General features: G+C 42.1%; 1 protein-coding gene across 1 annotated transcript in view; it reads right to left on the reverse strand.

The window, feature by feature from the left end:
- The window catches only part of LOC133643376 (receptor-type tyrosine-protein phosphatase gamma-like), a 705,805-nt gene that overhangs the window by 67,107 nt on the left and 623,988 nt on the right, over positions 1–14,710 (reverse strand). Inside the window, exon 14 of the mRNA XM_062037895.1 lies at positions 1,870–2,017. Coding sequence (XP_061893879.1) covers positions 1,870–2,017 — 148 coding nt within the window. The remainder of the gene's footprint in view (positions 1–1,869; positions 2,018–14,710) is intronic.

A 14,710-nucleotide genomic window follows, 5' to 3' on the forward strand; every position in this document is an offset into this window, starting at 1 on the left:
AGTAAAACAAAACTTGATCATTTAGATGTTCTGTTGTCTTCAAGTTGGTAGATTCAGTATTGTGAACATGCGGTATTTAAGACAGGTGTTCGGAACCAAATCTTTCGTCACGTAAAATAAAGGAAACTCGACTTGAAGCCTAAAAAAAGACTGGGGTGACAGATTAAGAGTGAGTGTAACACAAGCTGATGCATGACCAGCGTCGACAGCTGGATTGATTAGAATAGAAGGGTATGTTCTCCTCCGGCCAGCCTTACTCAAATACTGCTGGCATAGTAGCATTCCAGCCTGATGCCATTTTGACCAACAATTTTAGCATCAATCTTTTTATTAGCACTTGGCAAGTGCAGCTCGCTCTCTGAGCTGTCACAATGCGTTGGACATTTTGCAGCAATAGATTCAAACTCTGATTAAATGCAAATGACTGACTTCCTTCATCTCAGCTTTGAATGTCGCTAATATGAATGTAGTTGTTAAAGGGAAACTGCATGGAATGGGATGGAATTGTGCCCGTCGTTCACAATCCCTATATAGGAAAATAACACATTTTTCATTTTTTATTAGAGGTGTAACAGATTTATAAATGCTGCGGTATTTCGGTATCAAAATCATCGCAATAATTCCATGACGTGTGACGGTATTAAATCAAAACTTGGTCAGAGTCTGTCTGGAACTTAGTGTTGTACGGTATACCGGTACTAATATAGTATTGCGGTACTAATGAGTCAAAAACGATACTGTGGAGGGAGAGGTGGCCAGCGCTGCCTGCAGGAGCAAAGGTCACAGCCTCTGTCCATGGTGCTGAGGACAGAGCACCATCAGACGGGGGCGTGGCAGTGCTAGATGTAATCATAGTAGTATCGACTAGATACCCTCATGTACTTGGTATCATTACAGTGGATGTTAGGTGTAGATCTACCCATGGCATTTGTTTACATTGTGACGCCGGTGAGCTACGGTGTGTAGTGAAGCATGTTTAGCTATGCCTCGTCCTGCAGTGATAATGGTACTTGTAAGAAACTCACTTTATTCGTCGCCATGGAGGCGAGGATTAGTGATTCAGAAGTACCTAAAACATGGATGTTCGCTCCTAGCTAGCTGGCCATGTCTTAAAGTACCTCTTCCTGAGGGCGTTTCAGAGTTATAACTTCACCTTTATCGTTAGTTTTTAGACCAAAATGCGTCCATTCTCCCTTTTCTGTCTACACTATGTGTCTGCTTGTAAGTACTCCGTGATTGTGCGCTGCCGAACATGCCCCTCTGCTCGTCAACCCAGCAATGTCATGACATGACGACAACGCGCCGTAATGCCCGTTGAAAAAAAAAAAAAAAAAAATAGAGAACCGGTACTTTTCAAACAGAGTTGTGGGGTGGGGGGCGTGGCCTGCGGGCCTGCAGTAAAGCAGGGTGTGCCAGGACCGGCCTCGAGATCAGCGACAGGTGCGTAAATGACACCTGATCACCTGTCGCTCTGTTAAAGGCAGCAGTCGGGAAGGAGAGGGTGTTGTTGTTGATGGTGGAACCAGAGGACAAACGAGAAAGAGAGCGAGACGGACAGAAAATGTTGCAAAATAAATCATTGGTCGCAAAGATGAACACAGCTGTCATGTCCGTCATTGGTGGTCCAAGGAACCCGGAGGAGCGAGACCTCCACAAGAGTATAGTAACGTTTTTGATTCATTAGTACCGTGATACTATACTAGTACCGGTATACCGCACAAACCTGCATTACCTCCATTGTTAGCTGACTTTTGCTGGCGTGTGTTTACCAGTTAAAATGTCATTAAAAAAAGAAAAACATCTGGGTGCTTGATAAGCCAAATTCCCCCCAAAAAGTGCAGTTCCCCTTTAAACGTCAGTGCCACTTACTTCCAGTAGGTAAGCAGAACCAGCAGCAGAGCAAGAGAGAGGAAGGACAGAGCTGAGACCACCATAAACGCCACCATCCAGTCCACGCGGTCCAGTCGAGACCCAGCTCTCACCTGGGGACGCCGCTTGATCATGGTAGTAGAATTGCCTGTGGAATTAAAAAAAATAAAGCGCACAACTAAACCCACATTTTTGTATTAGTACTATGTATATGTACCATCAATCAATACATTGACACAGCTTCTCAATGCTCTGACTCCTCCATGTTGGTGACTACCTGTGCACGTACAACCAGTCATTTAACTGATTGTCTGAGCTCACTGCAGTTGTTGTATTTGAAGGTAAAAGTGGATACAGATTATCATCATTTAAAGTATGCCATAGTTTCTACTCCATATTCAAGACACAACCAATCCATAACTCTGACGACCAAACAAATTATGGTTTCGTTGTTCTCTTGCGGAAGTTACAGAAGGTCAAGTACAACCTTAACTCCTTACCTTTAACCTAAAGAAAACCTGATTACCAAATATAAATAGTCATGTTTGAATTACCATGAATTGATTAACGTGGACCCCGACTTAAACACTTAAACATTGAACTGTGCAATCTACTAATAAAAGTCTCAATCAATCAACCAATCAATCGATGAATTTGACACAATTCGGCAACGCTAACAATTCTAATGGATAGGTATAGTACAAAACCCAAAACCAGTAAAGTTGGCACGTTGTGTAATTCGTAAATAAAAACAGAATACAATGATTTGCAAATCCTTTTCAACTTATATCAAATGGAATAGAATGCAAAAAACAAGATATTTAATGTTCCAACTGAGACACTTAATTTTTTTGGACAAATAATCATTAACTTAGAATTTAATAGGAGCAACACATTGCAAAAGAGTTGTCACAGGGGCCTTTTTACCAATGTGTTGCATGGCCTTTCCTTTTAACAACACCCAGTAAACGTTTGGGAACTGAGGAGACACATTTTTGAAGCTTTTCAGGTGGATTTTTTTCCCTTTCTTGCTTGATGTTGTCAGGCTTGTCCCTGACAGTTTGGTCAAGTTTTAGTTTTTCCTCTGTGTTTGTTTTATTTCCTGTCAGCACTCTTATTTTGGTTCAGTTTCCTGTTTGTCTCTCTGAGTGTTGTCCCCTCAGCTGTGGCTGATTGGCACCTGGCCACACCTGGTGTCAATCAGCCAGCTACTATTTAGACCTGATTTGACCTCCAGTCAGTGCTGGATTTTTTTAGTGTCTACCTGTTCTTGTCGCTGTCGTCATAGCGGTAAGCTGTTACTTATAGCTATTTACAGTTTGTTTTCTCCTAGCTTCTTGTTTTCCTGTTAGCCAGAGCCTGTTAGCCGTTAGCTATTTCCAGTTTTTCTGTTTTCTGGTTCCTGTTTCCATTTTGCCTGTTCCTAGTTTGTGTTTTTGCTTTATTTTGAACATTATATCATGTTTTCCTGCTCAATGCCTGCCGCCATCTTTGCAACTTGGGGTTCGTCACCAACGCAACCTGACAGATGTACAGCTTAAGTTGTGATATTTTACACTTCATAATGCGCCACACATTTTCAATGGGAGACAGGTCTGGACTACAGGCAGGCCAGTCAAGTACCCGCACTCTTTTACTACGAAGCCAAACTGTTATAACACGTGCAGAATGTGGCTTGGCATTGTCTTGCTGAAATAAGCAGGGGCGTCAATGAAAAATATGTTGCTTGGATGGCGGCGCCGTTTCTGGGTGTTGTTGATAAATGACTTTCGCTTTGCATAGTAGAGTTTTAACTTGCACTTACAGATGTAGTGACGAACTGTAGTTACTGACAGTGGTTTTCTGAAGGGTTCCTGAGCCCATGTGGTGATATCCTTTACACACTGATGTCGCTTTTTGATGCAGTACCGTCTGAGGGATCGAAGGTCCGTAAAATCATCGCTTACGTGCAGTGATTTCTCCAGATTTTCTGAACCTTTTGATGATATCACGGACCGTAGATGGTGAAATCCCAAAATTCTTTGCTATAGCTCGTTGAAAAACTTTTTGACAATTTGCTCACGCATTTGTTGAAAAAGTGGTGACCTTCGCCTCATCCTTGTTTGTGAATGACTGAGCATTTCATGGAAGCTGCTTTTATACCCAATCATGGCACCCACCTGTTCCCAATTAGCCTGTTCACCCGTGGGATGTTCCAAATAAGTGTTTTATGGGGATTCATCAACTTTCTCAGTCTTTTTTGCCACTTGAGCCAGCTTTTTTTAAACATGTTGCAGGCATCACATTCCAAATGACCTAATATTTGCAAAAAACAACAAAGTTTACCAGTTCAAACGTTAAGTATCTTGTCTTTGCAGTCTATTCAATTGAATATAAGTTGAAAAGGATTTGCAAATCATTGTATTCTGTTTTTATTTATTATTTACACAACATGCTCACTTCACTGGTTTTAGGTTTTGTAAAATGCAATAAAATGTCCATTATTTAAATGCAAAAATCCTTACATTTATTGGTGTGATACATCATTTGACAATTTTGTCAGTATTTTAAACGGTACCTATTATGCAAAACCAACTTTTCCTACCTATTGGTACTTGTTTTTGTATATTTGAGATCTGCATAATTCCGGAAAATTTTAAATTAAACCATGGAGGAATGGCAAAGATATTTATAAAATAATCTTGTCTTCCTTTACACTTCTTTAAAATGAGCCGATTGGAGTTTGCCCAATTTTTGACGTTTTTCCAATTAGTGATTTCAGTTGATATCTCCACATATGGCAATGTTTTACCCAAAGAGCTTAGCGCAAGTCTGTCATTGTACTCCGACGTAGTCAAGTTCCTTCTTTTTCTCAATCCTCTTGTTGTGGGGCAGACTGGCTCGTACATGCACATGCATCCTCCACTGTTGCCATTTCTAAAACAAAGTAGTGCATAGTTATGACTTAATCTGTCAGTAGACTCGCTATGGAAGAACGAAAAACTACAACATGGCCGACGGGGAGGACGCAGGGTCAAAGTGGAGGCACATAAATAAAACGGCAGACCAATTGACGCATCCTGATGAAACGGCCAGAAAGCAGTTTGAAGATCTGGAGGTCTGCAAAACATAATCTATGCAACGTTAAATTGACCGAAACGTGATCCGTTCTATAATGGTGACATTAACGGTAGAAATCAGACTGAAAAAAGAAGTAGCTTTTGGGTATTCAATGAATGTAAACCCAGCAACCTGCTTGTGTTTGATATAGTACAAGTGATGTCTTGTCTGTACTCGCACAGTCTCTGATGCTCCTTTTTAAAATGTCATTACAGCCCTAAGATACAACACCAGTAGCGCGACAATGCTTCAAAAACAGGCCTGGACAATTATTTTCACTCGGGGGGCCAAATTTAGAGAAAAAAATGTGTCTGGTGTATCTATTTTTAGGAACACTAATACAAAACCTCACAATAATGTCTGATTGAAAGCTAAAAAACGTTATGACAGACCGCCTTAAAAAACGGAATATATATATATATTTTTTTTTTACTGAACTAGACACCCAGAATGTACATGAATATAAAGAATGTGGGATTTAAAATATTAACTATGAACGATAAAACACTGAAAATTGACAACATATGAACGTCACATACACTCTCCATCGACATATTTTACAATCAAGCGAAACACAACAAACAGCGAAATATGAACGCGAAGGGTAAAAAAAAAAAAAAAATCCTTTACAACTTTGTTGTAAAAATCTCCTTCCACGTTTGTCCCCGACACCCGCATTTCAGGCTGGCCGCTCTGGAAACACTCTGTGGAAACGCTCCCCACCCACACTGCTTGGTGCCTCGTCTGAGCTGCTGTGACTTGGATTACCATAATAACTAATTACATGACCATAATAACTATCTAAATTACCATAGTAACTAATTACATTACCATGGTGACTAATTAAATTACCATAGTAACTAGTATATCATGAAAAAGCGCAGATTCCAACCATTGAAATACTTTGTATAGTTCAGGACTTACGGTAATTAGAAAACATCACAGTACATCATAATGGCAGCTACAGTTTCCATCTTAAAGATGTAAAAAAAATATTTGGTAAAGTCCGGCGGGCCAGATTGAAAACCTTAACAGGCCGCATGCGGCCCCCCGGGACCTTAATTTGCCCAGATCTGCACAAAAACAACCACGCAACAAGTCCTCATCACAGTCACAGCTAACGAGGTACCTTCACGGACCTTGGACTTGTCAGCATCAACAGAAAAAAAGCAAGACAGGTTGTTTTTTTTTTCGCACTTTCTGTGTTTCTCTTAATTGCTGTGATAATTATGACAATTTGCTGTAGATGTTCTTCTTGTGTTTAAACGTATTACTGAGTTATCATTTTATGTTGAAGTGTTTCGAGGTGTACTTTGTTCAACTTAAATGTCACAAATCCATCCATCCATCTTCTTCCGCTTATCCGAGGCCGGGTCGCGGGGGCAGCAGCCTAAGCGGAGAGGCCCAGACTTCGGGTGGCATCCTGACCAGATCCCCGAACCACCTAATTTGGCTCCTCTCGATGTGGAGGAGCAGCAGTTTTACTTTAAGCTCCACTCGGATGACAGAGCTTCTCACCCTATCTCTAAGGGAGAGGCCCACCACCCGGCGGAGGAAACTCATTTCGGCCGCTTGTACCCGTGATCTTGTCCTTCCGGTCATAACCCAAAGCTCGTGACCATCGGTGAGGATGGGAACGTAGATCGACCGGTAAATTGAGAGCTTTGCCTTCCGGCTCAGCTCCTTCTTCACCACAACGGATTGGTACAACGTCCGCATTACTGAAGACGTTGCACCGATCCGTCTGTCGATCTCACGATCCAGTCATGTGGAGGTACTTGAACTCCTCCACATGTCACAAATGTCACATAATTCTGTAAAAATATAAATGCATTGCTTTTTAACATTTGAGTGTTGAGTTAATTTACGATCAGTCAAAATGTCAACAACACCCGTCGCTAATCATAAGAGCACACCCAGAGGGAATTATCGAATTTAAATCTCTTAATTTTGGCATGGCATCACCACCACTGCCTACTCAGTACAAACGGTGCAGTCAGCTCGCATGCTCGCATTTCAATCTACTGCTTAGCCAGGAGCCGTAAAATACAGATGACTGACATATATCACCTTTATCTCAACATGCACAGAGAAAATGTGCAGGCTACTTCTGGTATTTCCTTTGTCTGTTTATTCCAACCGGAACACAGAGTGCAAAAAAAAAAAAAAAAAAGGCAATGCCTTCAATGCAAACAATAAGATATTCACTGATATTTACACCACAAACCATTCCCTGAAATGTAACTATAAATGTAGCGGCACCTCCACCGCCCCCTTCCAAATCATTCTGCTCTCCTCATGAAGGAAAGTAGGCCAGCACTAAGATTTGAGTGAGACGGGAGGGAAATATAAAGAAGTTGAAGTGGTGGGTAGAGTGTGAGTGAGGAGAGTGGATGTCGGAGGAGATTATGTAGAAAAATAAGTATTTAAACAATAATTTACCTTCAAATCCGGTCAAGGCCTATGTACACAACCAATGTGTTTCATCCCCAAAAAGGTTTTATAAACCTCATTGAAGACAGGCAGTTTTTCAAAACGTTTGTCTCCACATCAGTTGTCCACATGGTGGCAGTGTTTACTTACCCTTACCCCTGTCAGCAAGAGAATGGCCTGTAAGGCTTTGATTGGTTAACGTGGTTCTGTTTTTCTCATACATTGTACTTTGGTTTGCAGGTGTCAGGCATCAAAAACGCATCAGTCTGGTTTTGATCGATTCAAACCACTTAAAGCTGCAGTTTTGAGTTGAAAGTGATGACTGCCTCTCCATGCGTCTTTGACTCCCAAGTATTAACTAGAAGAGGCAATTTCCTGAAGGAATTGCTTGTGAATGCTCCAATGCTGAAGTTGAACTGAAATGCTGACAGAATGTAGTATGAATGCAAGAATAGTTTGAATGTTGGAATGGTTTGAATGTTGGAAGCGTTTGAATTTCTAGGAAAAATGGGATTTGTTTTGGAACTTGGGTTAAGTGTTAGTTTGAATGTCCAGGATTAGTGGAATGTGTTGATGTTGGAATGGTTTGAATTGGTTGAAAAATTGTGCAACTTGGAAAACCATCCCATACATTTCAATGGGAACTTCCTGGAAATTTGAGAATTTGGGGAAAAGAGGGATTTAAAAAAATATATATATTAGAAGCATGAATGTCCTGAATGAGCTGAATTAGTTGGTGTTGGAATTGTTCAAATCGTTCGAAAAATGTTTAAGTAGTAAATGGTATTAGGGAATTTCGGGAAAATCGGGAATTTATTTGAAACTGGTAAATGAATAAATAAATGGGTTATACTTGTATAGCGCTTTTCTACCTTCAAGGTACTCAAAGCGCTTTGACAGTATTTCCACATTCACCCATTCACACACACATTCACACACTGATGGCGGGAGCTGCCATGCAAGGCGCTAACCAGCAGCCATCAGGAGCAAGGGTGAAGTGTCTTGCCCAAGGACACAACGAACGTGACTAGGATGGTAGAAGGTGGGGATTGAACCCCAGTAACCAGCAACCCTCCGATTGCTGGCGTGGCCACTCTACCAACTTCGCCACGCCGCCCACCATAAAAAACTTGAATGGTCTGGTTTGAATGAGTTGAAATGGTTGGTGTTGGAATTTTTCAAATCGGTCGAGTAATGTTGAAGTAGTAACATGTTGAAGTGAGAAATGGTATGACGGAATTCCTGGAATTTCGGGAAAAACGGGAATTTTTCCAGTTCAAAAAACAAACTTCGTTTTTTGTCCTAGATAAGAGGAATGTTTTGACGGTGGAACGGTTGAAATGTCGAAGGAGAAGTCACCAGAAAAAAGGGTGGAAATAAAGCTTTGGAAAACCGGGAATTCTGGAAAATCCTGGAATTTTTTTTAACTTGGAAAAAAAAAGTAGTTTGAATTTCCAGAATGGTGAAACGTGTTGAAGGTGGAATGGTTTGAATTGGTTGAAAAATGTGGAAATTGTGAAAGTTTGAAAAATGGCCAATTCATTTTGAATGGGAAAAATGTCCCAAAAAACCTGGAATTCTGGGAAATCTGGGAATTTTTGGAGTTTGTCAAGGGAAAGCCCACGATTCCCGAATAGGCTGAACAGTTTAAAGTTGGAATGGTTTGAATCGGATGAAAAATGTGGAAGGTAGAATGTGCCAAAATGCTTTGGAGCATTCACACAATTAACTGGACAATCTAAAATGCTCATTGGTGTGAATGCTTAAGTTTACATCTGCAGTGGGTAGAATGACTGCCAATGTACTGCCTTTTCTGTTTTAAATCAGTGAAAAATGAGGCTATCCACACATGGAACGTGGATATTTTCAAACATGCTCCTCTCTTCATCACCCGGTAACTCCACCCACTCGGCTGCTGACTTGATGCAATTCCTTACTAAGAAGATTGAGCTCATTAGAGAGGAGACTAAAGATAACATGGCCCAGCTCCAAGTGGGTTCCGTAAACACAGACACAAATGTATGTACTAAGGCAAATGCTCTTCAAAATAATCTCTCTTTTTGAGGTAATAACACGAGAGGAACCCTTGCGACTTGTAAATGGAACAAAACAAAACCCTCGACCCATTTCCTGGGAAACCTATCAAGGAGCTGTTTGTAATATTAGGACCATCAGTGCTAAATATTAGTATCACTTCACTCTGGTGTTGTTCAAAACAGCGGTTATTCAGACTCTACTCAAAAGACCTAACCTCGATTCTGACATGCTAAACTACCCGCCGGTGTTGCAACTCCCTTTTATATCTAAAATCTTCGAAGAAATTGTTGCACAGCAGCTAAATTAACTCTTAACGTCGAACAATCTGTGAAGCCGTTCAGTCTGGTTTCAGAACAAATCACTCTACTGAGACAGCCCTCGCAAAAGTGACTAATGACCTATTGCTAACTATGGATGCTGATGCACCATCCGTGTTGATGTGACATGATCTCAGCGCTGCGTTCGATACGTCGATCATAACATGTTAATAGAACATATCAAAACACGTATTGGTATGTCAGACTTAGCCTTTTCTTGGTTTAACTACTATCTTACTGAAAGGATGTTGTTTCGTTTAGTTTGATATGTCCTTAGTTGGTAGTTACCGTATTTCCTTGAATTAGCGCCGGGGCGGTAATTAATTTAAAACCTCTTCTCACTCCGGCGCTTAACAAAGGCATGCGGTAAATTTAGGCCTGCGCTTATAAATTTGAGTGTGATGTAAGGATACCATCATGAAAAGCACATTTAATTAAAAAAAAGGTTATTATGGTCTTACCTTTACTTATAAATTAAGTCCATGTGCCACTCCTTCTGAACAAAAGCATCGATAACTTGTTTATAGAAGTCTTCCTTATCTTTCTTCAGTTTTAAAAGTCTCTCTGTCTCGATGGAGATCTTCCTTTAATTATTACCTCCTGCTTCGATTGAAAGTCCAGTTTAGAAAACTGTTGTTGTCACTTCTTCTGCAGCTGAGTAGTCGCAAGAATGATCCCTGGAATCACTAGCGCCCTCAACCTTTTCCTCTCACTTCCCGCACTTCCCGATTCGTATTCCGCCATCAGCTTCCCTTCCATACTACACCAATCTCTTATTCTGCAAGCATCCACTCCAAACTTCAGAGCAGTTCCCTCCTTAGTGTTCTTTTTAGCATATTCAATAGCTTGGACCTTAAATCCTACTGAATAGCACTTTATCTTCTTCCCTTTTTGCGATTTTAAATCATTGAAATTAGCCTCTTTCATTTTGAAAACTATGAAAGGTGAAGTGTCGATCGTGACGTGACGAGTTTGACCCGGCGGTAATTCTAGGCATATGCTAATTATTTTGATAAACGAGTTTGACCCGGCGGTAATTCTAGGCATATGCTAATTATTTTGCGAAACGAGTTTGACCCGGCGGTAATTCTAGGCATGCGCTAATTATTTTGCGAAACGATTTTAACCCGGCGGTAATTCTGACCCGGCGGTAATTCGAGGCATGCGCTAATTATTTTGCGAAACGAGTTTGACCCGGCGGTAATTCTAGGCAGAAGCATATTATATACCCGGCGGCAATTCAACGAAATACGGTAATTCTGTTTCAGCACCCTTGTTTGTGTTTTTAGTTGCCTTGGGTGCTGATTTTTGTCACCTGCCTCTGATTAGTGGTCTAGAAGCTCACCTGCTCCTGGTCACTAATCAGAGAGCTATTTATTCCTTCCTCGCGCCATGCTCTGCCTGGCAGTCTTGTTCACAAGACGCAACATTTACGTTGGTGTCCTTTTGGATATGAGTTTAGAATTACTTGCTTCTTGCTCCGTTGTTGGCTAGTCTTGTTGTTAAGGTTTACCGTAGCTTCTCGTGCATATTCTTGCCTTGTTATGGGAATAAATCACATTCTTACCTGCACGCTGCTTCCTGACGTCCTTCTGCATCTTGGGGAAACGACCTTTGCAAAACTATGCGACCCCGACGTGACAGAAGACTGCCAGCATCAAGTTTCCCCGCATTGGACGTCAGTTGTCCGGAAGACATGGAGCTATGGGACGAGGAGACGTGGCTGGTGATAAGGGCGATGGAGACGGGAACCCTCCGCTATTCTCCCGAGGAGAGCGGGTGTCTGATGTGGCGTCCTGAGGGTTCGCTGGTCCCCATTCACTCAGTTAGGCCTGAAGACATCGTCTGTCCACCGTCCTGAGCGCATTGACGAAGGCGGAAGCCGTCCATAAAAGCTTCGTCTCGCTACCAAGACGCACCGACCCCTCAAGCTCCTTGAAGATTTTACTTCATTGCCCCCAATGTTTGGCAATACCATTGATCATTTTGGCAAACATTTCACCTCTTGGGCTGTTAGCCAGGTCACTAAGCGCTCAGATGACGTCACACCCCACGAATATTTTTTTTTTCCCAAAAGGACAATTACTTAAATTCATTCTGTCAGCCTCCCTCTAAAGACATTCAGTTATCTATAGCTGACTAACAGGACATTTTTTTAAAATACGAGATCAGCAAGTCAGTCCCAGCCGTCCAAATCTCAAACTCCACCGCTAAGGTCTCAAGCTCGGCCCAGTGTGACTTTGCAGCTTCCCAAAGCTGAAGCCATGGCGAGACCAGCAAAGTCCTTCTGATGTCCTTCTGCATCTTGGGGAAACTACCTTTGCAAAACCATGCGACCCCGATGTGACAGATGCAGTGCGTCTCCCATAATAACATGACCTCGGAGTATGTTAAGGTAACGTGCGTAGTTCCACAGGGTTCGGTTCTTGGCCCTGATCTTTGCAGTAGCTATATGTCGCCGCTAGGCGACAGTATATGCAAATAGGGTGTTCGTTTTCACTGTTACGCTGAGGACAGCCAACTTTACATGCCCCTAAAGGTGACCAACACCTTGACTGCTACAAATGAACTCTGTAAATTTAGATTTGATTACGAGGCTGACTTGACACAGCTGTCCACATCCCTCAAAAGGATCAAGATAGTGGCTGACAATGATTGCGGAAATGTAATTGTGCATTGAAGGAATCTTTCATAATTGTTACTCTAAATTACGCTACATTTTGTCATTTTATATACCTGTCTTAAATTACAAACTATTAAGGAAGTGGAGACCACAGAATGCACTACATGGAAGGGGAGAGATACAAAGGAAAGGAAGGGGGCCCTCTGGAAGGGAAGATTGGTATTTCGTGTCTGCCACCTCCTCTCGTATAGGGGATGTGCAGTTTCAAAGGAGTTTTTTCACTATAACTTAGTATATTATTTATCGTCATGCGACAACCTGAGACTTTGCATTGTTTTCAGTGGGAGGAAAGGGCTTTCCGTTGCCCCAAACTCAAAAATTAACACAGCCAAAGAACTTGTTTAGAGCCACAAGTCGGTGGGCCTGCGCCCACTACTCCGAGTGAATTTTTTGTCAAATAATGTTTGAAGTTGAAGTAAAAGAACTCCTTCCAAGCCCCACGAAAAGGGAATGGCAAAAACGTGATACCCATCCTCCAGAGGGCCACCTTCCCCTCCTCGTAATGAATTCGCTTCCACGTTGTCTGCTTCTGCAAGCTCCACTCCCAGACTGCTCTGCAGGCTCCAGCCTCGTCAGGGGAGTAGCAGTCAGATTGGGTAACCCTTCTTTCACCAGTGCATGCAACACGGCAAAAAACAACTTTTTCCGCAAAAATCCCTCCTTGTCCGCCTCATGACTCTTCCAGTTCTTAAGTCTTGTTACTTTTGAGGTTACTGAATAGCGTACTGGCCACTTTCACCATATCAACCGCGAGCAGAAGAGTTGGACGGAAGATGAGTTTAGCCTACTTTATTTGTCCCATTTAGTTCAGGCCCATACTCTCCAGGACCCGATTCTGACTGACTTGAGGCCTCCGTATTTAAGCTCCTTTTGTGAGCCAGCTGCAATTAGTGTGTTAACATTCACTTCAAATCTCACATCTATCAGTACCAACTTACCTTTGGTAAGCGTGAGATCTGGCACCCAGCATATGCCTACTTTGTATCTTTTTCTCACACGCTACCTGCTAACCCAACTAATGATGTTCCTTCTGTGGACAGAATATCAAATATTCTATTGTGGTTGTACATTTGTCGTTTCTGCTGTTTTGGGCACGTACAAAGCACGTATATAGACTCGGGCCCTGAATTGCATGGCCTGCAACTATCCAACTTTTTCCCCTCATCTCTGTCGTTTTCAGTGTCAACATATTAGTCCTGAGTTTTAAAGAAATCAGAATTTCTGATTGCTTAAGATGGGTACTCTGTCCCCAGATCCAGTGGTTGCTAAATGCATCATTGAAGAAGACTTTCTGTTCGACCCCTTCTGCAGTGAGGCAACACCATTTGTTAACCATAGGTCTTTCCCGCCTTTTTTTTCATATTTTGGACCTATCCAGTTCATCGATATTATTAGTCACCCTGTGTCATTTGCTCGTAATCCGCTCCCACTTTTTCACCAAATCGGAAATTGACATTGTCAATGTTCAATGGAGGAGAAGTGTTTGTGAAGGATTTCAAGTTGGAGGATAGGCACCAGTGCACAGAGCTTGGTGATTCCCAGTCCATCGTCCCTGTGCCTACCATGTAGCGGTCCATTAGTGGTGTCTTGTAGGAAGTGTAACCACTTGTTAATTTCATTTTGAATGTACTTGTCACATTCAACGAGCAATGTCTGTTTTTAATCGGCATGAACGGATTGGTGCAGCAGACTTAGGTCTGCATATGTATTAAACAACAGAGCTTTCTGTTGTTTAATTCAGTACCTAATATTTTCCCCATGTTGTCGTTTAGTTTGGCTTAATATTCGTGCGACTTATCCTCAATGGACTTATCTCTTTCAACATGCGGAGGGGGAATCCTCCAATGCTCCATGGGTCCAGTTCGCAGCCAACTTTTTGCCCAGGCCTGAGCTTTGCCAGGAACCAGCAACATTTCCCTGCGTCAACTCTCAAGCCCCTCAGTTCCAGAAAGGCTTCCAAAACTGCAAGAATTTTAGACATCCTTTCCCTGGAATCGCTTGAAAGAACCAAGTTGTCTGCAAAAGCCAGAGAGGTCAGCCTACAATCACCAACACGGAAACATGTTGGAGCTTATCAGGCTGCGGGTCAACCGCCACATTGAAAAGAAGTGGGGAAAGTGAGTAACCCTGCTTGACCGCACTTTTTAGGCGAATTGGTCCCGTTGATCCATATTCCGTGGCAACATTGGTGACACAGTTTTTGGACTTTAGAGATCAGTTTTAGGATGCTATTGTCAACATTTCTCGTTCCGAGGGCATCCAGGATGTGCAA

This window comes from Entelurus aequoreus, linkage group LG26, assembly GCF_033978785.1.
Source record: "Entelurus aequoreus isolate RoL-2023_Sb linkage group LG26, RoL_Eaeq_v1.1, whole genome shotgun sequence".
NCBI classification, from domain to species: Eukaryota; Metazoa; Chordata; class Actinopteri; order Syngnathiformes; family Syngnathidae; genus Entelurus; species Entelurus aequoreus.